Genomic DNA, 23,916 nt, shown 5'->3' with positions numbered 1-23,916 from the left:
AGAAAATGATCATTTGTAAACAACAACAACAACATTTGTTTATTCTATTAGGAAAATTCCATATGCATAAGAAAAAGTGGGTTCTATGTAAACCACATTTTTCACATTTTATTTATGACTTCAAATTGTATAAAGAGCTCTTTGAACAAACAAAACAGCTCTTAAAACATCTCTCTTTATTACGAATATCAATGTGACTTTAATATGTGATACCTCTTGTTCTTATGGCATTGATTTAATAAAGTATTAATAAAACAAGGCCCTGCACTGACTGTACTTGTTTTACAAGTACGTTGTTTTATTTGTATGCGAGTCATTGTAAAATATCAGCACATTAATCTTTAATTATTTGACCACAAATGTACGTTTCGTCACTAAATCGCTTCAATTCTGTTTGTATGTTTACCTAAAATATTGAATGTTGTCTGCTGAAACATTTCTGTTACCTTTGTTTGTGTACACTTGGTAAAAATAACAAAATAACCAACTTTGTCAACAAACGTCGGGCGTAGAAACTTTAAACAGCCCCACGAAATACTCCAAGTATATTATTGCGTTTCACTTAAACGACGTCGAATAATTCGCGTTTCGGTCTCCCATTGGACTCACGCGTTCGCCGTAGTACGTGCGCTGCTGGGTCGACCAATCAGATCGCAGCGTCACACGCCGAGGCTGGGTTTTAGCCAATCGGGTGAGGCTCCTCAATCCCTTGCGCTTCCGTCTGGCCGCATGGTCCTCCCCTATACAACCCGAATGAAAGCTGGAGAATATGACTAGTTTATGAAGTCAGTATCTGTCTGTTTGTTTTGGTCATTTATGGTTATGTTAATAAATATAGGTGGACAATTAAAACATGTATGTTTAATGCATTAAATAAATGCATAGAAGAGCGTAACGCGTAGTCGGACAGTAGCCGGTTTACGCACGAGCTGAGAGTGGACAGTGAAACGTCAGCAGGTAATTTATTTACAGTAAATGTTACACTATATAACTTGTGTGAGATCATAATAATAAGATAATATATTGTTAACTGTTTTATTTGTGTTCAATAACCGCCATATTGTGTATTGAGAAAGTCTCGACTTAAGTGTCTGTGATTCTTAGCTTAGCTAATCTTTTTGTGTAGTTATGCATAACTTGTCTTTAAAAGTCATATTTCAGTTTTTCAATATTTTATTCATTTCAAATTGAGTTGTTTTTCAAAACAATTTGTTCAAATCAAAATAAGTTCAATGACAATAGTGCCATGCTTCATAGATATTGCACTGTTGACATAATATGCCCTTATTTTTCTATCATTGCTTGCTATTTACAGTAATGTTAAATTCAGTTCAAATATTGACAATATTCTCTATTCATTTCCCGGAGGATCCTCATCGACATGGAGTTTCCACCAAGCAAGCGGCTGAAAGGCCATCAGACGTCCGCAGAGCCCGATCCATTTGACGACGACATCGATTTCACCCAGGACGACCTGGCGCAGATGGACATCATCGCGTCTCAGGCCATCACGGGTGACGGTCAGAACAGCGGCTCGAAGAGAACGTACAGCTCCGTTTTCCATGTTCCTGATGAGCAGAGCAAAGCTCCTGCGAGATCCTGTCGGAAAACGTTCACCCTGGGAGACGGTTGCAATAGTACCACGTTTGACAGGACGGAACCTCAAAGAAAAGATGCATTTGGTTAGTATATGAGCTCGACGTTCCAAACATGTTTAAAGACGAAGAGTGTCATGTTTGTTTGTGTTATTTCATGTGTCGCACAGGCGACGGGCGTTCCAGCAAAGGTGAAGATCTGCACGTCGAGCAGTTAGAGGAACAGCAGGCCGAACTAAAGAGAAAGGTTTGTTATTTAATGCTTTATTTAATTCCTTCAGAATTACTGGAACTCACTGAAATATCCGCCTGTTTCTGTTCCCCTCAGCTGAAGGAGGTGGAGGAGGAGATCCTGATGAAGAACGGGGAGATCCGGGTCTTGCGGGACTCCCTCAGACTGGCCAATCAGGAGAAGGACCAGCAGAGGCAGGCGCAGCTGGCCCTAGAGAGAGAGAAGGCTCACGCTCAGAGCGAACGAGAGAAGGAGCTGACGAAAAAGGTCGGGAAGGGTTTGCATGATGTCCTCGCAGTGCAAGATATCGTACCACATCTCTAACGTACGTCTGATTTCTCGCAGGTCCAGTCCCTGCAGTCAGATTTGCACTTTAAAGAAGCCGAAATGAACGAGATGAGGGGGAAACTTCAGAGCAGCGAGCGCGGAGGAAAGCTCACCGGCACACCCGCGAGAAACAAGTAAACGACATCTCTCAAAAAGCCATTTTGGTTTTTCTTTGTCTTTTCAAACACCAATACAAAATACTTCATGTCATTCCAAAGTTTTTCGGTGGAACACAAAAGAAGATATTTTGAGAAATGTCTCAGTGGTTTTGTGTCCATACAATGAAAAGTTCAATGGGGGCTTGAAAATATCTTCTTTTTTGTTCTACAGAAGAAAGAAAGTCATACAGGTTTGGAATGACACGAGGAAGAATAAACACAAAACAATTGGGATAGTGGACCTTTAAGAAATCGTCATTGTTGAAATTCAATTGTTGATGTTTTATTGACCCAGCTTTCAGTCTCCTGCCAGTCGAGCATTTATGACAAAGGGAACCTTCTCACCCGAGCTCGCCAAGAAAACATCTCCTATCAAAGTGCATTTATTAGAGGGTATGGATAACTTTTCATCTTTATGTGCATTTCCTGTCTGTTGTGTTTTTATGGACCTTCAATATCACATTTCCAACGTTATCAGATGGCAAACAAACACCGTCCAAAAGATTATCTGCAGAGGAACCACATTCAGAGCAAAGCATCATCTCTGACCTCCATCAAGAAGGTAACGGCTGGTATAATCTTGACTTTAATCTCAGTTTAAAGATTGTTGTGCTTGTGTAATGTTGTTGTTTTACTCTAGGATGTGTGCTGCTCAATCTTCTGCTTCAACAACAGTTAGATCCCAGCACTTTGAGTCTCTGTCACCTGTTGTCGGTCAGACCCGACGCTCTTCCAAACGTCCTATCACAGAACGGCTACGTCAGTCCGTAAGTATCAGCAAAGCTGATATATCCCAGTCTACAGTTTTTGAAGTCTTCTCTCTTTAATATTGGGTTTCAATGCATGGTACTGTTTGCACTTATGAAATGTTTTTGGAAAATCATCAGCTGACATACAACATTAATCATGCATTATTAAAAAAGTTGACTTTCCACTGCAGCATTGTTAACAGTGATGTTTTCTAACTGAGAATAATTGAAAATGGAGATATTGTAAATGTGAAGCTGTGTTCATCTACATCCATTTACATTTTTCAGGAAACATAAATAGTTGAACTGTGTATGAATTCCAGAAATGTCAAATGGTGGTTGCAACAAACCAACAGGGTTTCTATTAAGAAAAACATAGGAATTTTATGATCGTGATTTTCCTGGACAATTTAATACAATAAAGTCTTAAAAATCATCTTGTCTCTTTTTTCTCCTAAAGGGGTTCGCTGGCAACCTCCAGCTCATCCTCTGGAGATCTCCGAGTGTTTTATCGCCCTCAAACGCTATTCCAACAGATCCAAAGTCTCGCCATGTCCGCTCTGACCACGCTAGCAGTCCGCCGACCCACCAACCATGCCGCTCTCCCCTCTCCCCGCCATACCTGCCCTCCCGCTGTCCACTTCCTCCCCCTGCTCACCTTTCACATCACCACGTACTGTCAGACGCTGGAATCCGTAGAGAGCTCGGCAAAAACTTCGCTCCACGGCAGCTCCCTCTCGGCTTCCTCTGACTCCAGCTTAGCCTCCAGTCTCGAGGAATCTCTCAGCGGACAGGAAGAACTCGCCCTGGCGGCCATGAACGCACTTTATCATGTAGTGTGCTGTAGCTGCGAGGCTTTGGAGATAGTTTTATGCCACCCGGATGGAGAGACTCGAGAAGGGAATGACGTGGACAGACCTCGGTGTTCTAAAAGCATCCTTAGTACGTCAGAACATCAGAGCGGGGAAGTGCAGTCGCAGATGCCTCTTCTGAAGAGACTCCTGCAGTTGGCAGATCCTGGGTTCATTACGGCTGCCGGCCAGAGGGAGGCGGTACTGAGCAGCAGTCTCAGGATTCTGTGTGCGCTGGCTGAGAGAGCAGAAGACAACCAACTTACGAGGTTCAGTAGTATAAGGAATAATCTCTCGTTATTGTATAAAAACATGAGACCATGAACAATGCCACGGTTAACCATCAAGCGGAGAGCTGTGTATTTCTTTTGTGACTCATTTACCAGAATTTAAATGTTTATGGGGTGGTTTCCCAGACAGTTTTTATCTTAAATCTTTACTAGGCCTTAATTTAAGTCAGGAAATGTAAGATGTTTTACTCAAAATGCTTTACTTAAAACATGACTAATGTGCATTTTGAGACGTCACAAAAGCAATTATGTATTTAAAGATATGGCAAGTTTTTTCCGTCTGCACAGCTCGAGAATTTAGTCTACGACTAGTGTAATCCCCGTCCGGGAAACCGCCCCTAAGAGTTTAAGCATTTAAAAGTATGATTAGGACGATTAAAATCTTTTAGAAAAGCTGAATCACAACATCCAGATTTGAAGCTTATAGTAAGACAATATTGAAAATGCCGTTTTTTTATAGCTTACTAAAACAAATAAAACGTTTCTTTAAAAAAATCTGATAAATGTTTGGCTAAATATGATCGTTTTGAAACTTTCCTACACAAAAACGAGAAATGTGGAATTAGCGTTAGCAATAAACGTAGCAAGTTCGGTTGAGTCACTCAAATTATTCACTAATAACAAAATTTCTTATGATGAAACTGAAACGAATTAAAAATAATAATAAAATGACAATAAAACCAAAAACTCAAAGTGTTACGCCCCATTGAGACCGCCAAGCGACATTATTCCATTCATTATAATGAAGAGGTGGCGACACAAAGTGGACGTGTCTAGCGACGCAACAAAGTTGAGAATTGTGACTTTCGGGAGCATCTACCAATAGGAGTAAAGCAACAGAGCTCACACCATCAGGAATGTTTGTTAATAAATGTTACTAGATCAACCAAAGCTAGGAACGCCTTCAAATGACCTCGTTGCAAGAGTTTGTGTTTACTTGTTTTGTATATTGTATTGCACATTAATGATTGAAACTGTTGTCTTTCGTTTCTCAAATGTAGACTCAAGGTCATCCTGTCGAGTCAAGCGCTCCTCAAATGTCTAACTCCAGAGATGTCGCACAAAACCGTCCGTCTGTCTGTGAGAATCCTGTCGTTCATCATCTGCAGCAACGAGATGGCCGTTCAGCTCTGCTCACACGATTGTAATTGTTTTTAACGTGTCTTTTTTGATATGTAAAGCATCCTTTCTACATTACCGTGTTAAAGACAAACTGTCTCTTCCCCAAGATGCATGTCCTCTTCTCAGAACGTTCCAGTACGTCACCTCCAGACCAGATAAATCTGCCTCGGAGGATGTGTGGAGCCGCTTGGAGCTAGAGGTGATCATCCTGTCTGAATTGTGATGTGGAGTACCGTAGTGAACCTTGATATTAAATGCGATTTCTCTATCAACAGGTTATACGGTTGTTAACCAAACTGTTTACACACAAGACAGGAACCTGGGCCGCTCTCTGTCAATCATCCTGCCAGTGTATACATGAGGTTTGTTCTTCTTAGAGGCTTACCAAATGATTCGCTTTGAAAATAACGTGCGAGGTCACTACAGAGGCATTAGAGGATGTTGTCATTGTTTATTTAGGTTTATGTCGCAAAATCAACATTGTGAACCTGAACGTTTTGGCTTAAAGATAATTATATATCATTTCCTTAAGTTGCATTAAATTGACCTGTTGTACTAGTTATTTTGTTACTTAACTGCCATATTAATCAGCATTTTGAATAATATTTAAATTAATATTATTTTTAGTAATATTATTATGAATATTGATCTATTTACTAATCTTATACACACTATTATTGTTGCTGCTTTCTTTAGAATATTTATGCATGTTTGGTTATTGTAGTTAAAAACTGAATGAGGCTCTTTGCTTTGAAATGAATGTAAAAATGCCATCAGTTCCTAGAATCCTGTTGTGACATTGCATTGTGTCTTATATAATAAGAAAACAAAATGAATTCAAATCTAAAACAATACCAGTACTGATATTCTATAAATTTAATTATTTTGAATACAATTTGTTTGTTAGTAAATGTGTTTTTTCTGCTGTAACCTCTCAGCTGGTGCGGACGGTTGTGGTGCTGTTACACAGTCAATGGCTGAAAACTAAAGGCAGAGAAAGCAAGACGTCCTTTAATCGGACCTGGTCGGTTCATGGCGTTGAGGTGCTGCGAGAAGCTCTCATGTTTCTCCACTGGCTGCTTCTGAAAGACTCGTCATTCTCAGAACACTGTCTGGACGTCCTGCATATGTACGATCAGGTCATCCCCGCCATCAGAGACACGTTCAGACTGTTCCCAGATCTGACCGAGAGTGAAGGTGAGCCTTCATGTGATTGTAATAATGAATAAAGTTGCGCTCTGTAACAAACTGGGTTGTAAATGAACACACATCTGAACAAATGCGCCGGTGTTCAAATCTTCTGTACCACAAATCACAATAGTAAAGTAGAAAAAATGTGCCCAACCTTTTTATACAATTATTGTGGAGACATTTATTTTGATGTAGCATCAATGTTTTAGTGTATATTAACCTCAAGTGAATTTTGAGCGTATATGATTAATTACGATATATTTGTATATTGCAAATAAACAAAAACTGTTCAATTGTCACTGTCAGAAAATCCTAGAAATTGGGAAGGTGAGATGAAGTGATGATGGGTGACTACATCTGGATCTTGGTTCGTGAGGACAGTATTTGTCAAAAGACCAAAAACAATCATTTGTACACTTCTGATGTATCGAACGGCAAATTTTTAGTAACTGTTATGTTGTTTTAAGCTCAGTGTTATGCCAGTACCTTGTCATTTCTACGTACGAATGTGTGAAATCGTTTTTTCGGTTTCGTTTGTGAGTAAAAAGCAAGGCAAAATGTACAGATCTTCTTCCGATGTTTTGGTGTTTATTGAATTTGCACTGTCGTTTCTCTGCAGAATTGGCTCTTGAAGAGATCTGTCGCTCTGAGACGGAGTACGTTGAAGACATGGACACAGAGGCAGGACCGTAACGGTCACATGCACAATGAAGTCACAGGTTTTGTAATGGACGTCTGTGGTGATTGTCCCATGTGATGACATTCTGATGTTCACTGTATTGTGTCTTGTCATCAGATTTTGTCTTCTTTTTTTAGACTAACCACTAAAATGATTAAATGCCACACAATAAATTAAAATTTAAAAACTGAACCGCAAAAGTGTGAACATTTGGACACGTCCCTAATCATAATACATTAAAAAGTGTATGCCAGAGGTGCTTGTTTTGCATTTCATGATTTAGGACACGGTTAACTTGTGAATTGACAATATCCATGAGAGTGGGTCTAAAATAGTACATCAAAGACGACTGAATTGCACATTATGTCAAATAGTGTTTCAAAGTTACGCAACTGTATTATGTGTATCATTTTGAGCTAATATTACCCACAAACCCTGAAGTTTGCTAGATCTTATCTAGTTTAGGCTCATGAGCTATTTTTAAACGTACTGAACTAATGTGTAATAAACAAGAGTTTTAATTTAATGATCTGCCATATTGTTTCACTATATACACAAGTATGTACTTCCCCATCGAATAAGGAATCATCCTCAACACAACAATGACAAACTTCACTTCCTGGAAACCTTTTGTAAGCCCTCTTCTGTGTAGGTCATAGGTTGTAGACAAATGGAAACTAGAAGCGTAACTGTGTTTTTCGGTAAAAATGTGACATTCAGACTGATGTTGAGCACAAGAACAGGGTTTTATTTGCTGTCGCAAACATGGAGATGCTTGAATACAAACGTTTGAACGTAAAACACAGATCAGTTTGATCTTTACACACTTTGTAAACCTCAAGAATATGACGAAACCAACAAAGCATGTGGAAGATTCAAGTTTACAGATAGAAAGACGTACACAGCCATATATACTCGCTATGCTTCACTCCGGATATACATGGAGACAACATTTAAAAATGTCACCCTCTTTCTAACCTTGCGTACTAATCTTTGCTGTCGCATTCTTGACCCTCAAGGAAAGAAGTCACAAGGGAAATTTCTAAATTGCGTTGCCTCCCTCTTTTAACAAAACTAAAGTTGACGTTTTCTCTGCTTACTCGTACCAGGGTTCCCACTTTGCTACATCTTGCGCAAATGCAGAATTTACGTGGCTAAATAAATATGCAATGTTGGAACTGTGATGTTCACAACGTCGTGACATCTGAACACGATTAATTTAACATCTGCTTATTCTTCATATTCTGTTACGTGCCTTAAATGCGCCGTGGGAACCCTGCGATCAACACGTCCGTGTCGTTTGGTGCAATATGAAACAAGGCATATTCTGGATTTTTGTACACGACAGCGCATTTAAAGCATGAATGTAATTCCACAGATGTACAAACATTAAGCTGAACAACATGCTGGCGTCACATTCCCATTTGAATTCAATGGCATTCGGAAAAAAAACCTTCAATGAGAGTTTTCAATTCTCAAACATTTTCCCTTTACTAAATCAAGAAAAGCAAACATAACACAACGCTAAAAATATGGCTTCACCTATATGACGGCAGGAGTGGATAAAACTAGATTTATATAAAATGAAAGGAAATGTTTAAAGCAACAGATATAATTGTCGTTTTAGTCCTGATGGCAGGATTGTACCCACAGTAGCCGTTCGTTACACGACGGCGTCTGGTTCTGGAGTCACGTTCCGCTGATGTAACAGATGCTTGTGGTTCAGTAACCGGTCTTTGGTTGTTGCATGTAGGCGGGGTTGTACGCCGGTTGAGTCGAGCTGTAGTCGGTCGCTGGGGGCGGGTGACCAAAACCAGGCTGAACGGGTGGTTGGATGGGGTACGAGGCCTGACCGCCATCAAACGCTGCCTGGCTGTAGTGAGCAGGATATCCTGGAGCGCCTGTGAACACAGTTGTAGTTTTATTTTCAAGAGGTCAAGGGATTCAAATGTACAGGAAATGCAACCTGGAGGGTGTGTCTGAAGATCTTACCGGCCTCCTGATATGGTGGCGGGGGTCCTGCTATGTACGGCTGTCCCTGATATGGTCCGGTAGGCATGGGGGGGCCACCATAACCCGGCTGACCCCCGTATCCAGGCTGAGGGGGCATGGGCTGGTATGGTGGGTACTGACCGACCGGGACGACGGGTTGCTGGGGGTATTGTGTGTTTACGACTGTGTGCGTTGTAGTCGTCACTATGGCTGTAAAGAAAGAAACGTTGGATGAATCAGAAGCGTTCGTGATGGGTTCATGTAAATAAGCTCACTCGACGTTTCATTATAAATGATTTTAATGAATCACAGACGTCTTGCGACATGTAATACCCATGTGCGATCTGCTTCCTGTACCACTTTGTTAATGACATGCATTCACGAGCATTCACCCCCCTCGTGGTTGCTGTATGTGAGTCAGCCTGGGCGGGGAATCCCAGAATGCTCCAGCGTTCATTTTTTCCACTGCACGCACCCAAGCAACTCGCATTCCTGTGTTTGTATCATAGACTGTGAGGTCAGACAAAAGTCTTAACCTGCATTTTTTGTTATGAAAAAAAAAATCTCAACTGACTTTCATGAATGATTAAAAAAGAAGCACCGGAGGGCTGAAAGTGTGCGGACGCAACTGAACAGTCACATGATTGAAACCCACCCAACACCTTTATGTGTTAAGTGTGCTATTAGTGTACTTTTAAACTAAATCAAGTTTAACTTTGATTAACAAAATATTTATTAAATACATAAATATTACAAATAATATACTAAATAATAACCAAAAATAAGGTAAAAAGTAATTAAATAAATGGAAATGTATTATTTAATAAAATAAAAGTCAGTTTAATCAAAGTAAAATAAAAAAGTACACTTACACGTATACTTATACTAGTACCTACTAAAATATACTTTAAAATACATACTTAAAGACCATTACCTTCTTTACAAAGGCCACAAAAAGGGTTTGCGCTTTAAAAACGATTGGCAAACGTAAAAGTAAAATAACATTCATGATAACATCGTATACAGTATACTAAACAAGTAAACACAAAGGCTTGGTGATAATGCTTCCATTGTCTCCTTTTTTTCCCAAGTATATAAGTAAATATCAGTTTGTGTTCCTCTAATGTTTTCCCAGCGAGATATTAAAAAACAAGTTAATGCATTTGCTAACATTTGATTAGTGACCTAAAATAAGCACACCCTTGTGGTCTTAGGGAGCGTGCATACTTACGTCTGGGTTTCCTGCACATTTTGTAGAGACAGCAGCAGGGACAGACGCAGCAGACGATGAAGAGGATGATGGAGATCACGATCCCCGCCACTGTCGTGCCAATAATGATAGGCTTGACGTCGTTGCTAATGGGGGTTAAGAAAAAAAGAAAAAAACGATTGTAAATTATTCCCGAAAACGTTTTTTGTGCACGGTTGGTTTATAGATGAGATGTTTATCTGTTGATTGAGGAAGTGGGAGGGGCTGAAATCATTTCCCTGTTCGGGCCATGCATACTGTCCTGTGGGCTTTCTGAATCTCGTGCAATACACAGTTTGGTCCATATTTTATGATTAATTACTAAAAAGTTTCAGTGGCAAACTATACCAAGAAAGGATAAACTTACAACAAACAATCTTCTTGCACATCCTCAGTGAGCATCTCCAGTGGGTTGGAGCAGCAGTATCTGTTGTTGCAGTTTCCGCAGCAGAACTGCAAGAACGCGCAGTCAGCGGACGGTCTGAAGATGCCGTTGCTGGTCCAGTAGCTTAGACAATCGTTATCCGCTAAACAAAGCCAAAAGACAAGAGAAATGCTTTGCATCTTCTAAAACCTCGGATCTCCAAATCCGTTTTCTCAGGAAATTGATATTTTTATACTTTTTAAATGGTCACATAAGGTGTTGTCAAAGTTGAAAAGCACCTAAATGCTTTAGATACATTTTTGGAAAGAAAACCCAGTGAGAAACATAAAACGGCCGATAATTTACCACAAAATATGGAGATACGAGGTTTCAGAAGGATTAGATTCGGTTTATTAGTGTGTAATGCGATTTCTTGATAAAGTTGATAATACATTTTTGGAAAGAAAATCCCGGGCAGAAACACAAAACAGGAAGATCACAATATATGGAGATACGAGGTTTCAGAAGGATTAGATTCGGTTTATTAGTGTGTAATGCGATTTCTTGATAAAGTTGATAATACATTTTTGGAAAGAAAATCCCGGGCAGAAACACAAAACAGGAAGATCACAATATATGGAGATACGAGGTTTCAGAAGGACAGCAGCGTTAATATTGCATTAAAAAAACAGAGAATAACACAATATTAGTTCAGGCTGAGTTGCGTCACTTGTCGTGAGGATATTTTCAAGATTTGTGGCGAGGAAAACGAATCACTGTTCAGATTCACGGCTTTAAAACTCGATTCGTGACGCCATTAACACGCATAAATACACAGAACTTACATAGATCGTTTGGGGAAAAAACTAAATGACAAACACAAACTTGACCGAGTTAACCCTTATTTTATTAGAGCAAGCATATGTTTTTGGATGTATTTTGGGCCGTTAGGCTTGCCATAGTTTTAGGACAATTGACAATAGCGAGACCAAATGTTCGGTTTGGCTGTAAATAGCATCGCTATGGTTACCGCACGCACATTAAAAGCTTGGTTTGGGAGCAAACGAAATACTCACAGTATTAAAACAATGATACCGCGTAAGTTTACGCAGATATCCGGATGATTCTTTAAGATGAATAGATTAAAAGCACTCGCGTTTTAACACGCCAGCGTGCGCGCTTCCCAATGTTTGTCCGTTAGTCATTATTTACGCCCAGTATATGAGTTTAAAGCGTTTAGTTGGATCCTCCGTCTCTCTTACCGACTGTCGTCGTGAATAAAGCCGCGGACAGGAGCAGAAGTACCGGGACGGCGGAGGCCATAGCGCAGCGTTTCCCCTTCACTGGTGCGGATGGTGTAATATGAGACGACGCCTACACCGCACCGACGCGTCTGCGTGAAATCCAGCCGCGGGCGTCAGCAACAAAGACCCGTCACGCGTGTCATTGATGGAGTTGTGACCGGTGGACTCGAAAAACGTTTCCGTGACTAAAACCACTGGAAACGTTCGGACCCCAAACAGAGAAACAAAGCCCCTCCCACTTTGGGATAAACGAAAACGAAAGCGAGACCTTCTAGGAAACGTATTTTAACTCGATGGACTTATTTTTAAATATCTACCCACTTTTCCTGCGTGTTTATTAAAACGTTAACCGAAAATATATAAACCATCAGAGAATTCCCATTTGTTTGTTTATTGGGTTTGATGGAAATATAGCGCCTCTGGAGGTCTCTACTGGTAACGTGTGTCAGGGGAACCATCGCAGAAAGGACGAGAGGTAGTGAAATGTCATCGTTTTAACGTGTTATCTGTGTATTGGTAATATGCGCATGTACATTTAAACATGTTTAAATCGATTAGCAAACCTTATATCGTGGTCTGCACTTGAGGTGCGCGTGAGTCTTACAGGAATGGCGCGAATCTGAGGTAACGCGATTTTGCTTTACAAAAAATTCGAGTCTTTGTTAAATTAGGACACAATAAATATAAAAAAGTTGCTTCAAATGTTTCTGTGTTGTGTTTTTTCACCACAAAAATTCAATTTAAATGAATTAATTTAAGGAAGCTTAACAAGCGTTACTCAATAGTAATATTTAAAGAACCAGCGTCCAAAATGTTTGCAAATGTGATAAAAACAACAGATGAGTTTTTTATTGTGTAATGCGAATACATTTCTGCATAAAGTTTGATAATACATTGTTGGAAAAAAAACACCTATCATTATCATGGTCAAAAATGCACACTGCATAGTTAAAAACACCCACTTCATCGTCCAGCGAGATAACTATTTTACAAAAGATAAAGCACGGCACAGTTTAGAAAGCTTACAACAAATTAAATCAAGTTTATGAAAGGTTAAAAACGTTGCCTTACGTAACACGCTTTATAGAGCAGTTGTCCGTGTAGGGCTATTGTAGAAACAACATGGCGAATTCCATGTAAGGGGACCTGTGGTGTATGCAGATCGAAATTGTTCGTTCTAAGGTAATAAAAACATAACGCTTCATTATGTAAGGTTTTTATACACCTCTGAAGACATAGTTATGGATATTATATTGCATTTCTTTCAATAGATACAACATAATATTTCACACTGGACCTTTAAGCGGAATTCAAACTGTTAGTCAGGCACCCATGATAGTGGTTGATCCAGTGAATGACAATGGTTAGAATATTTCATTATTAGGCAATTTCCATTGCAAAATAAATAACGAAAATAAAATTTGCGATTTTCTATTTAAAATTCATATAAAAAAAGTTTTGTTTGGTCAGACATACCTATCTATGTGGGTCCTGAAATGGAAAAGTTTTGGAACTGCTGTTTTAAGTAACGCATAATAAAAAACACTTGCGAGCCAAACAGCGATTTTGTTTTGAAAGAGAGAGAGAGAGAGTCTCAGCCATCTGACTATGAGAAGCAGTAATCTGACATGTCACTTTAAGGCGTATTCATAGTCATGCAGGAAAGTGCCTAGTCCTCCACAATCCAGGGATGAATGATGTGACAGACGTCTGTGGTTTAGTAACCGCAGTTTGGTGTCTGCGTGTAGGCCGGGTTATAGGCTGGCTGATTGAAGGCGTCAGTTTGTGGCTGGTGAGCGTAACCTTCCTGAGCAGCTGTGTGTATCGGGTACGGGGGCTGACCGTAGCCTCCTGGAAAACAGAGGACAATCATTTGACCAATTGAGTTTCGTCCTCTGCAGACAATCATATGACCAATTGAGTTTCTTCCTCTTCCTGCTTCAAGTAATAGTAACGGTCGCATATTGGGTGGATGTGTTTACAGGCATTTTGGTGATTCTTACCGATCGTTTGATATGGGGGTGGTGGTCCCGCAACATATGGCTGTGTCTGATATGGTCCGGCTGGCATGGGTTGCCCTGAGTAAGCAGGCTGTGTTGGCACAGGTTGGTATGCTTGGTACTGACCTCCCTGTACCATGGGTGGCTGCATAGTGCATTGTGTATTTACGACTGTTGTTGTTGTTGTTCCTACCACAGCTGTGCGAAGAGTCAAAGTTAATGAAGATAAACACCATATACAGAGGAATACTGAAACTGAAAGGGTAGTACATTCAAAAAATGTAAATTCTTAATTTGCTTATCCTCAGACTGTTGTCTTTGTTCTTCTAAACACAGTTCTTGATCAGATCTCGGCCCTATTTACTGCCATAGTATGGAAAATAAATACTTTGGGAGTCAATGGTAGGCAAGATCTGCACGGTTTCTGACATTTTTCCAAATATCTTCCTTTGTGTTTAGCAGAACAAAGACATTTATACAGGTTTAGAACAATCTGAGGGTCAGCAAATGATGACAGAATTTTCATTTTTGCTTGAACTGTCCATTTAGGGCTGAATCGCACGGAACCAACAATCGGCAGAAAACACCAACATTCCAAATTCCCATTGACATTGATCCAACAAAGGTTACGAATATTTCAACCATCCCAAATAATGTGTCCCAAAGAAGCTTTTTCTTAATCTGCCATTATATTAATGCACAAGAACACCGTTAAGACTCAAATTCAGCATCACACACATGTGAAGTGCTTAAGATTTACTTCAATATGTGAGAGTAGTAACTTACGTCTTTGTTTTTTGCAGCAGCAGCAGCAGCAACAGATGATGATCGCAACGAAGATGGCAATCCCCGCTATTAGCGTGCCAAGGGTTGCATTGCCTAAGGTTCTGCTTGCAGAGTAGTGAGACCTACGGTATGTTAAGAAGCCTTAGAAACGCATTTAAAACCTTTTTTTTATATTTGGCATTTGTACAAATTGAGTGAAAGTGCATTTAAGACTTCATACATTAGTTTCCTGGGAACGGAAACCATGATTGCGACTTTGCTGATGGAGGAAATCCAATTCAAATTTTTGTGTTTCAAAGCAGAAGCAACTTTGCATGCTAAGAAATGTGAAAAATTTACTTTGGTTGTCTCGTTCTGTTCACGTTGATTTTACAAATGTGAATGTGATATGTTTATTGAACCGAAACGTTCCGCATGTTCAGTTTTTATATTTATATGCGTTGTGCAACATGCAACTGTAGAGACCACAAGTTCTCTAAAGGAAGTGTGGGGGGGCTGGTAAATGCAACACATAATGCAATGAAACTTCACAAAAGTCATTATTTGGTGTTTAAATCTGTTCACCGGCTCGAGTTACCTTTTAAAAGGAACATGGAATGAAAAGGTATTAAAGTATCTTATAAAAACGTTGATGTATATCTCACGATGAAACTAAATGACTAATGATGGAACATGTGGGGGACGACTACAATCATATGACGGCTTCAACAGACCCGAAATTATTTTTGTAAACGCTATGATTTCATTTTTGTCATTTCAGAGTTTGACAGCACAATTCACTTTCATTATATTAACATTATAGGGTGGCAAGAGCATTTAAAAATACATATACTGTACATTTCCTTTTTCCTACAAGAACTAACTAAAGGAACACTCGTGAAGTAAAGTTTCTTACACACTGCAGGTGTCTTGAGCGCTCTTAGATAACTGAAGTGGTTCATACGAGCAGCAGTATCTGTTCTGACAAGTCCCACAGCAGAACTGATAATATCCGCATCTTTTGAAGGGATTATCAATGCCATCACCGGTTGTGTATTTTAAGCAATCCTCAGCTAAAAAAAACACAAAGACCTGATGAACAATGATGTTCTTAGTTCATTTTAAGACCCTTGGTTTAGATCCTAACATTAAATCCATTTACACAGCATCGTTTCATTTGGTAAATATGAATGCATTCCTATGAGATAAAAGCGTGTATAAGTACTATAACCAAGTTTTAAGCATTACTTTCACTCACCAGCTGCCACGTGGAATAAAACCCCAGTCAGGAGCAAATGAAACAGAACTCTGGAGGCCATCGCTCAGCTCTTCTGACATATGACGATGACTACAGTGTGTCAAACCAGTCTGGTGAAGACTCATGAATATGCCTTTGATGTGCATAACCAATCAACACTTTTCTGTTGCGCAATGTATAACAGGATGCAGATTTATCGACTTCCCCTCCCATTCAAGCAAATGTCACTTTACTGGTAAAACGAAACAGAAAGTGTAACATTTTACATCGTTTTTAAATGCATACACCTAAAAAAGTAACCAATAGACAAAATTCCATCTGTGGCCTTTAGTCGAACAATCTCAGGGTTGAAATGCGGCTTTGATAATCATCGACTTTCTTTGGCAACGCAGGTTTTAAAGGGATAGTTCACGCAACAATTTTATTTCGGTCATCATTTGTCGCGTCACGCCGGTGTAGACACGGTGTTAGTCAACAGACTATGAGAAAAAAATTAAAAATGCTAACCCCCTAAAAAACTTCTCAGTTTAATTTAAATCGATGTATGTGAGCTTTCTTTATCTGAAAACGTTAGCTGGATCAGTTTTTAAATGAAAAGCAAGCTATTAGGCCAAGGTGCACAACAGGAAGGGGCTGCTTGCTCACATGTAGCTGAATAAAGGTGACTGCACGTTCTTCAGGAAGTGTAGGGGGGGTCGATGTGGTAAACACTGCTGTACAAAAATCTCACATCTAAGCTTTTTGAAGTCTTTATTATATCAAGTTAGGACGAACTTTGCTCGCTTGATATTAACAGTAATCTGTCAATAGAAACATTGGGATGAAATAGAAATATTCCTTTGAAAACATATTAAAGTGATAAAGTTGCGATCGTTTTACTTCCGTATTTTGCCACATTTCCGAGTTAAAAGGAATTTCAAATGCGAATTGATTGTATGCGTAAAAACATATATATTTCAAAACATTTCATATTTTAATTTCAATGGGACTTGAAAGATTTATAAAAATTTGACATTACTCAGTTTGTAAACATAAAACACTGATCAGTCTTACATTTATACTAAGTTGTGATTGTCAACGACTACATCAAAATACTTGTTTAAATCATACTTTAACAGGGTGTAATATTTTGCACTACTACTTAAGGAATAAAAGACTGCATCTCATTCCAAATATCGCTTGCGGTCGGAGCAAATATGAAGGTAGAAGTGTATAAAAAACAAAATGCAAAAGTTGCCTCTAATGCAACTATAAAGGCTAGTTCAATGGTTGTGATCTAGTAACCGGTCTTTTATGGTTCTATGTAAACAGGATTGAAGGCTGATGGTGGGGTGTAGTCTGTGGGGATATTGGGTACGGACTTCCATTAATGACAATCTGCTGCGGAAGGAACTGCGTAGTCACGACGGTTCTCATCATAGCTGCATATGAATAAAAGGCATCACAACTTTAAGCACGAATGAACCAGTCTGTTTAGATGAGGCTTTTACATTTTTGTAGGAAGATGAATCAGACACTTACGTGTTGGGTTTCTGCACTTCTTATAGCAAAAACACTCAATAAACACGCTTCAACTTTAACAAACTGCTTTCACTTGCTTAATGTCACCGCAAATAAAACCGCGAACCGGAGTAAAAATATAGAGGCCATCGCAGAGCTCTCGGTGGGTTAACCTTGCAGTTAATGTTTTGCGCTCCTGAGGGACGAATAGGGCACGTGGAGTCGAGACGGTCCCCCCCCTTAAAGAAACTACGAACTGTGTGAAAACAAGTGCCACCCTTGAATTCTGAAACGTATTTATTTTATTAACTAGATCTGACAGTCCTATGCAGGACATCAGATTATACACAAATACATATATACAGACAGAAAGACAGACACAGCGTGTCTGAGACAAACACCCACTGGTCTCCATATCCACAACAACCTTCAATCGATATAAATGATTAAACAAACCATTTTTCCATTTTTACAACATTTAAAGTGAACTTGGCTTTGCACAAATTATTGTGTAAAACAAACCAATACGCAATCTTGAACCATCATAAGGATTTTGCGATCTTAAAATGGCTCTGTACCAACCAAGGGTTGTTTCTGTATTAAAAACAATGAAAATGGCTGATCCCAAGCTACTCTAGAATCCTGTTAGGTCTGGCAATTGGCCCCTTTAGTAACATCACAAGTTTTGCATGTTTGGTCATGTTGATGGACAGATGATCTCCAACAACCAATCGAAAAACTGAAGAACAATATTTCAATCAGCATCATCGCTAACACTGTTAATGAGGTGTCTGGTATAGTTGTTCATCTCTTGAAGTGAGATGTGCTAGCATTGTTGAGTCCTCGAGTGGCTGATTTAATTGTACGATATTAACAAAATAACTGTCTGTGTCATCTGGTTCTGCTTTTCACGACGTTCATTGACGCTTGGCTTTGTATGGCCGCGAGCGCTTCCGTCGATCAGGTTTTCGTTGTTTGTGCAGTCGCCCGATGCTGACGCCCTGCCGTCGACGTACAGAGATGTTCTGTTCCACTAGACTTGCTAACATACCTGAAGCACAAAAAATGAGGGAATGTCTGATTAACTCATTGGAGAGGTGGACAAGATGGAAGAGGAGACGGTTTATACCTTCTTGTGCCAGCATTGAGATGAAGGTGCAGATAAACTCGTCGTAGTTGTGAGTTCTTCTTTGGTCATCGATCTGATAAGGACAACAGCGTTACTATATTTATATATAGACTATATATAGACGGTTTCATCGGACACACATACAAGGCCCTAGCTTCCGGTCTATATTTGGTTATATCCATTTATTTAATAAATTGATATTCATATTTTATAGTACTTTAATTGTATTAAATTCAGTTAAAACTTCTAAGCAGTTATTGATTCTTACCAGAAGTTAAGTTTGGGCCACATAACATTTGTACGTCTATAGATTTTTTTTAAACAAATCATATTTAGGTTTCATTTTTCCTGTTTAATGTAAGGAAGTCAGTGTGAGAACATTTTTATTTGGAGAGGAAAAAAGTAAAAGTCTTATAGTCATATACTTGCCTTGTATTTTTTCCTTTTTTCTACTTCCTCTTTCAGACACACTTCATAGTTGGTGATGTCCGCTTCCACATACTTCAACAATGCTAATAACTCCTGAGATGGAAAACTCAATTAACCTTTACATTATTAAAAACAAGTTTTTTTTTTCAAGCAATCATGACATGCAATGCAGAACAGTTTTCGTTCTTACTTTTGGCGTGTATTTTTCTCCAGTAGGTTTACTGTTGTTCTCCAGCTTAACGGCCGCCAGGTTCTCTGAGTCGGGTTTGATGTCCACTGGTTCTTTGGCGTCTTCCTGTTTTACCTCCAATGATGGTCCCTTCTTCACATCCTCCTCTCCTGCTGCACCGGGCACCTCCTCCTTCTCCACCCCAACTTCATTTTTCAACCCTTCCACCGTTTCTGTGGGTAACATTCATTTATTTGAAAGCATTTATGACACATTTTGGGTAGGAATTATGAATAAATGTACGCGTGTACCTGTAGGAGGTAGAGAGTATATGAGTCCATCCTCCTGCAGGCGCAGTAACGCCGAGCTCACTACCACCCCCAAGTCGCGAACGGCACGATTGTGACGCGCGTCTAACCTGAGCAGCCCCTCCTCCTCCCCAAACAGCACGCGACTCATGTGGGACGCCACGGGGCTGGAGGGTCGCGTCGCGGCCTGCGATCGTGCCGGCGAGCGAAGCGGCGAGTTGAACGCGCTACCGATCTCTGAAGCCGTGTCTGTGCTTTCATTACTCGGCGTGGGCGATGGCTGGCAGGCGGAGGTGATGCTGATTCCGCCCGTCCGGCCCTCAGTGCGCACATTCAGAGGTGTGGAGCCCGTCGTCAAGGCGTCCTTCCTCTGGGCTTCCTTCTTCAGTTTCTCAGCTAAAACGCTGAGCGCTAGAGGTCCCTCCATACCCTTAACTCCGCCCACTCCAGTGCGGCCCACGGCTCGGGGGCGGAGTCCAGTCTTCCGGCGGAACCTGCAGATTACACGCACAAGGGATGAGGCCACATAACATCTTACAAAAAAAGAAAACATTTCGACTTGATCAATTTGAAATATATAAGAGACTAATGAAGAGAGTTTACACACCTGCTGGTGGCAACTGTAGAGCTGCAGTCCTCCTCTTCATCGTCAAAGTCGTCCTCATCGTCTGAATAAGGAGGCTGAGGGGGACCGGATGCACGTGTACGACCGACACCCGCAGCAAGATCCTCCTCTTCCTGTCAATCAACAAAAACACACGTCGACAAGAAAATCAGGTGTCTGTACGGCAACTGTTGACTTGATCTTTTGTAATTAAAAAATATTGACGTTGTGATGTTGACATAAGAACGACAAAGCAAAGATTTCCTATACAAACAAAATCATCCACTCATTGTCTTGTTTGGTCTCACCTGCATAGGAGACTTGGCGTAGTTGTGGTTGTCTAGAAAGGCTGGTAGGCGCTGGACGATGGGGATGGGACTGGGAGCAGTCAGAGGGGCCGGCGCTGGTTTAGCCGTGGTTTTGACTTTTCCAGCAGGGCTTGGTATAGCGGCACCACCTTCCTGAGTTTCTAAAGTCGGAAGAAAAAGCATGTATCATGGTTAGGTCCAGTTTTACTGCCTAGATTTAAAAAAAAAAACAATGTCACTACATCACTGGAACAGAAGCAACTGATCTGGGGTACCTGTGGGCGGAGTCTGCTCAGAATCCAACGACACGGGTACGTCTGCCCCCTCCTTTTTCACAGCGGGTGACGTGTCTTCTGAAGACGAGGAGTCTTGTTGTTTACGGTCTAGGGCGGACTCTTGTTGGGACATCCGAATCACCTGTAGTTTTTACACGAGTGTGGAGGAACACAGTTAGAATTGAGCACAACAGACAGATCCTCCACAATGAGGATTTTATTCAGAGGAATAAATGTTCACACTCACTTTCTTCTCTTTGACCTGCTGGAGCGCTTCTAGAACAATCTGCCTGTTTCGTTTCAGGACGTCCAGCTTGAACTCGTATTTTATCCTGCGGTCTGGCACCACCGCCATCAGATTGAACCGGATGTCATGATACGGCTCACTGAGGGTGAGAAGAAAATCTATATAATCCAGCAGTTTGATGATATTTATATATTTGCAAACACATGAATGCCAGTAATTTAAACCATAAAGTCATTTCAGTTTTACTGAACATTACCAAAATACATTTAAATGATTTGATTTGAAAAAATCTTTGATAAATGCCACACAGAGATTTTCATGAATAATTGATGACAAAGATGTTGCACTATATGTTTAAGGTTATGAAACATGTATTTATAATTTACATTACCCCGCATTTGCAAGTCCTATTCTCTCCATTATGACGCGTCTGGCTTTATCCGTCCACTCCTCATCCTCTCCCCACGGCCCTGAGCGAGAGAGAGGGAAATAAAGTTTCGTTCTCTGTCTGTAAATTAGAAAATTCATATTTTATGAGGTTAAATTCTCACCGTGGTCGATGGGGTACACCTTCAGTCCATCCAACTCAAAAAGCCTGTCTTTGATCGGCACGTAACTGACGAAGTGAAACGCCTCCATCGTTCGGACGGCGCTGATGCCGTTCTGCTTTTCCGGCAGGTGCCGTGGCTCCGGTCTGTGTTGAAATTAAAAAACGATTAAGAAAACTAGATAACCGTGAGATCAAATCGTTTTAGTTAGCAGGCCTTAATAAATTGTTGTTTTACAATGAAACATTTACACCTGACAATACCTTGCATGGCTGTTGTGGGCTTTCGCCAGTTCAGGGGCATTTCCGATGGCGTAACCTTTGCTCTGAGAAAATAAAGATACGCTGTCAAACATGGTGGAGAAAGAGTAATGCAGGTATATGCATCAGGATTGAGTGGAGAAAGTGTGTCGTCTGTGTGCATTTAACTGACCTCAGGACTGAAGCCTTTGGTGAATGCTTTCATGCGACTCAAAGTGGTTCCTAACTCCACACCGCTGCAGTTCAGAAGCACACTGAGAAGGGCGTGAGTGGCACAGGAGTTTGGTATCAACTGTACAGACAAAATAGTTAATTCACTTAACATGAAGGCTATATACATGAACTAAAAACCAAGGTACTGCCTGAAATGGCTCAGATTATCGTTGGCTCCATGACAAATATTAAAAACTTTATATTTATATGATAAAATATTATGTTCGCACGGACAATATTGAATGTGTTGTTTAAGTCTGAATAATTCCTGGGTTGCGATGCACAGAAAGTAGACAAAAGGAATAACCATCAAACGCAAAAAACGCACTTGGTGAGCAAAAAACATGTCATTAACAATCTCATCGTCAATGACAGAGGTTTCGTCCACCAGCGTGGAGACTTTACGCCGCGATCTTCGCTCTTCGATCCACTTGAAGAGGAAGATGAAGCCGTACACAGGACTGAGGAGAAACGATACAGAAGAACCTTAGATATCAGCCACATTAGTCTATGCAATATTTACATTCAATGACGCAAGTTCACCTTTGACATTTGTTCTGCAGGTCATAGATCTCTTCCACCTGAACACCTTTCACACCTGTATACAAACAACAACCACAGTTAAGACACTCTTTTCAATTAAATATATGGTAATGACCGCCATGAAAGCAATATGCATTTATGGAATGACAACAACTACTCACCAAAGTCCTCCAGCAAGAGTGTGAATAACCCTAGAAATAAATATAATACGTAAGAAAAACATCTTTATAGTTATAGTCTCGATCTGAAATAATGAAACACGGTTGACTTCTTATACGTTTCTGAAAACAGAAAACCCATTTAACAAATCTACAAATTCCACTCCATGCTATAGAAATAAACTGGGAGATGACAAGTTGAATTATAGCATATAATATAATGTTTATGTGTTATGAGTCTGATACACCGAGCTTTTCGTAATGATGGACATAAGTCTGACTATGTAAAGACTCACCCGGGTCACTTTCTAACTCCAGCCAGCCTTTATTCATTTTTGCAGATATCCGACTCACCGAACCCCCGTTAAATCGCCCTCCAATCCATAACGTTAGCGAAAGCGTGTAGAAATCATTTGATTATATACGTTCGAGCCATCTTTGGACGATTCGGACGGCTAGTAAACACAAAGAGCAGAGCCGTCGGCGGTGTTGACGTCATTTAGCTGCGACGCGAGCCTGCGTGTAGTTCAACGAAGGGACGCTAGGAGCAGCCAAATCCTATTAAAAAATGTATATAATAATAATTTATCGTGAATTATTACCTGTTTATTTTGTTAAACTATATCTCTACTTGCGTTTAAATCGCTGTTTGATAAGATTTGTGTCTAAATATAATTTTTAACAATTATCAGGATTAACCATTTGTGTAACTTGCTGGTGCATAACAGCGACAGTGAAATACAACGAACAAACAAAAAGAAAAGTATATCCTCAATAGGAAAAATTGGGAATATGAATAAAGCCGTGGCTCAAAAATTCAGAATATTAATATGTATGATTAAACGTAAAAAATATTAAATATTACAACAACAACAAAACAGAAAGAGACATTAACTGTGCAGTACAATAATATATGATATTACATGAAATATTACGGATACATTTTCTATCAATCATGGATATGTTTTGTCTGAATTTTACGCAATGAGGCATTTTCTATATTTATTAGGCATGTTAATTTATAATAAGACATAATTCTAATAATTGCGAGAAATATTTTCAAAATTACAATTTTATTTGTAATCAGTGTCAAGCTAAA

At 40.0% G+C, this 23,916-nt stretch overlaps 4 protein-coding genes across 5 annotated transcripts; 1 reads left to right on the top strand and 3 right to left on the bottom strand.

Annotated features, from left to right (window-relative positions):
• The first annotated feature begins 706 nt into the window (after positions 1–706).
• Positions 707–7,718, top strand: atrip (ATR interacting protein). Its single transcript, XM_079470792.1, has 14 exons — positions 707–957; positions 1,369–1,682; positions 1,766–1,842; positions 1,924–2,094; positions 2,173–2,288; positions 2,608–2,705; positions 2,791–2,874; positions 2,953–3,079; positions 3,522–4,181; positions 5,204–5,346; positions 5,432–5,523; positions 5,600–5,686; positions 6,263–6,521; positions 7,135–7,718. The coding sequence occupies exons 2-14, from the start codon at positions 1,382–1,384 to the stop codon at positions 7,206–7,208; spliced, it is 2,289 nt and encodes a 762-aa protein (XP_079326918.1). The 5' UTR covers positions 707–957; positions 1,369–1,381; the 3' UTR covers positions 7,209–7,718.
• Positions 7,719–7,921: 203 nt separating this feature from the next.
• LOC306902796 (protein shisa-4-like) lies at positions 7,922–12,464 on the bottom strand. The gene is made up of 5 exons (XM_079471635.1): positions 12,062–12,464; positions 10,803–10,962; positions 10,418–10,542; positions 9,187–9,396; positions 7,922–9,095 (listed from the first exon to the last, which is right to left on the bottom strand). The coding sequence occupies exons 1-5, from the start codon at positions 12,120–12,122 to the stop codon at positions 8,917–8,919; spliced, it is 735 nt and encodes a 244-aa protein (XP_079327761.1). The 5' UTR covers positions 12,123–12,464; the 3' UTR covers positions 7,922–8,916.
• A 459-nt stretch (positions 12,465–12,923) lies between these two features.
• LOC306902797 (protein shisa-5-like) lies at positions 12,924–16,495 on the bottom strand. Of its 2 annotated transcripts, XM_079471636.1 has the most exons (5): positions 16,127–16,495; positions 15,785–15,941; positions 14,890–15,011; positions 14,107–14,301; positions 12,924–13,954 (listed from the first exon to the last, which is right to left on the bottom strand). In XM_079471636.1, the coding sequence occupies exons 1-5, from the start codon at positions 16,185–16,187 to the stop codon at positions 13,821–13,823; spliced, it is 669 nt and encodes a 222-aa protein (XP_079327762.1). In that variant the 5' UTR covers positions 16,188–16,495; the 3' UTR covers positions 12,924–13,820. The 2 variants fall into 2 exon arrangements, with proteins under 2 accessions (XP_079327762.1, XP_079327763.1); XM_079471637.1 differs by lacking the exon at positions 15,785–15,941 and having other exon boundaries at positions 16,127–16,305.
• A 1,405-nt stretch (positions 16,496–17,900) lies between these two features.
• On the bottom strand, positions 17,901–23,351 carry bap1 (BRCA1 associated deubiquitinase 1). Its single transcript, XM_079471634.1, has 17 exons — positions 23,114–23,351; positions 22,821–22,850; positions 22,660–22,714; positions 22,445–22,577; positions 22,076–22,195; positions 21,907–21,968; positions 21,647–21,789; positions 21,487–21,565; positions 21,096–21,234; positions 20,849–20,990; positions 20,574–20,734; positions 20,269–20,399; positions 19,665–20,155; positions 19,375–19,586; positions 19,185–19,277; positions 18,756–18,828; positions 17,901–18,677 (listed from the first exon to the last, which is right to left on the bottom strand). Exons 1-17 carry the CDS (start codon positions 23,148–23,150, stop codon positions 18,544–18,546), a joined length of 2,235 nt encoding a protein of 744 aa, XP_079327760.1. The 5' UTR covers positions 23,151–23,351; the 3' UTR covers positions 17,901–18,543.
• Positions 23,352–23,916: the final 565 nt, after the last annotated feature.

This window comes from Barbatula barbatula (assembly GCF_947034865.1).
Source record: "Barbatula barbatula genome assembly, chromosome: 13".
NCBI classification, from domain to species: Eukaryota; Metazoa; Chordata; class Actinopteri; order Cypriniformes; family Nemacheilidae; genus Barbatula; species Barbatula barbatula.
Note: the sequence above shows the minus strand (reverse complement) of the source record. Positions and strands in the feature narration are given on the sequence as shown.

What these genes read in the sequence shown, in the direction of transcription:
- atrip (XM_079470792.1), top strand. Translation starts at nt 1,382, where the DNA reads ATGGAGTTTCCACCAAGCAAGCGGCTGAAAGGCCATCAGACGTCCGCA. An exon ending in CTCTGACCTCCATCAAGAAG is followed by an intron (nt 2,875 to 2,952) that starts GTAACGGCTGGT and finishes GTTTTACTCTAG; the next exon opens with GATGTGTGCTGCTCAATCTT. An exon ending in CAGAACGGCTACGTCAGTCC is followed by an intron (nt 3,080 to 3,521) that starts GTAAGTATCAGC and finishes TTTCTCCTAAAG; the next exon opens with GGGTTCGCTGGCAACCTCCA.
- LOC306902796 (XM_079471635.1), bottom strand. Translation starts at nt 12,122, where the DNA reads ATGGCCTCCGCCGTCCCGGTACTTCTGCTCCTGTCCGCGGCTTTATTC. An exon ending in TTTATTCACGACGACAGTCG is followed by an intron (nt 10,963 to 12,061) that starts GTAAGAGAGACG and finishes GGCTTTGTTTAG; the next exon opens with CGGATAACGATTGTCTAAGC. An exon ending in GTGCAAGAAGATTGTTTGTT is followed by an intron (nt 10,543 to 10,802) that starts GTAAGTTTATCC and finishes AACCCCCATTAG; the next exon opens with CAACGACGTCAAGCCTATCA.
- LOC306902797 (XM_079471636.1), bottom strand. Translation starts at nt 16,187, where the DNA reads ATGGCCTCCAGAGTTCTGTTTCATTTGCTCCTGACTGGGGTTTTATTC. An exon ending in GCTCAAGACACCTGCAGTGT is followed by an intron (nt 15,012 to 15,784) that starts GTAAGAAACTTT and finishes AACATACCGTAG; the next exon opens with GTCTCACTACTCTGCAAGCA. An exon ending in ACCCCCATATCAAACGATCG is followed by an intron (nt 13,955 to 14,106) that starts GTAAGAATCACC and finishes TCTGTTTTCCAG; the next exon opens with GAGGCTACGGTCAGCCCCCG.
- bap1 (XM_079471634.1), bottom strand. Translation starts at nt 23,150, where the DNA reads ATGAATAAAGGCTGGCTGGAGTTAGAAAGTGACCCGG. An exon ending in GAGAAAAATACACGCCAAAA is followed by an intron (nt 19,278 to 19,374) that starts GTAAGAACGAAA and finishes TTTCCATCTCAG; the next exon opens with GAGTTATTAGCATTGTTGAA. An exon ending in AAAAAAGGAAAAAATACAAG is followed by an intron (nt 18,829 to 19,184) that starts GCAAGTATATGA and finishes TGTCCTTATCAG; the next exon opens with ATCGATGACCAAAGAAGAAC.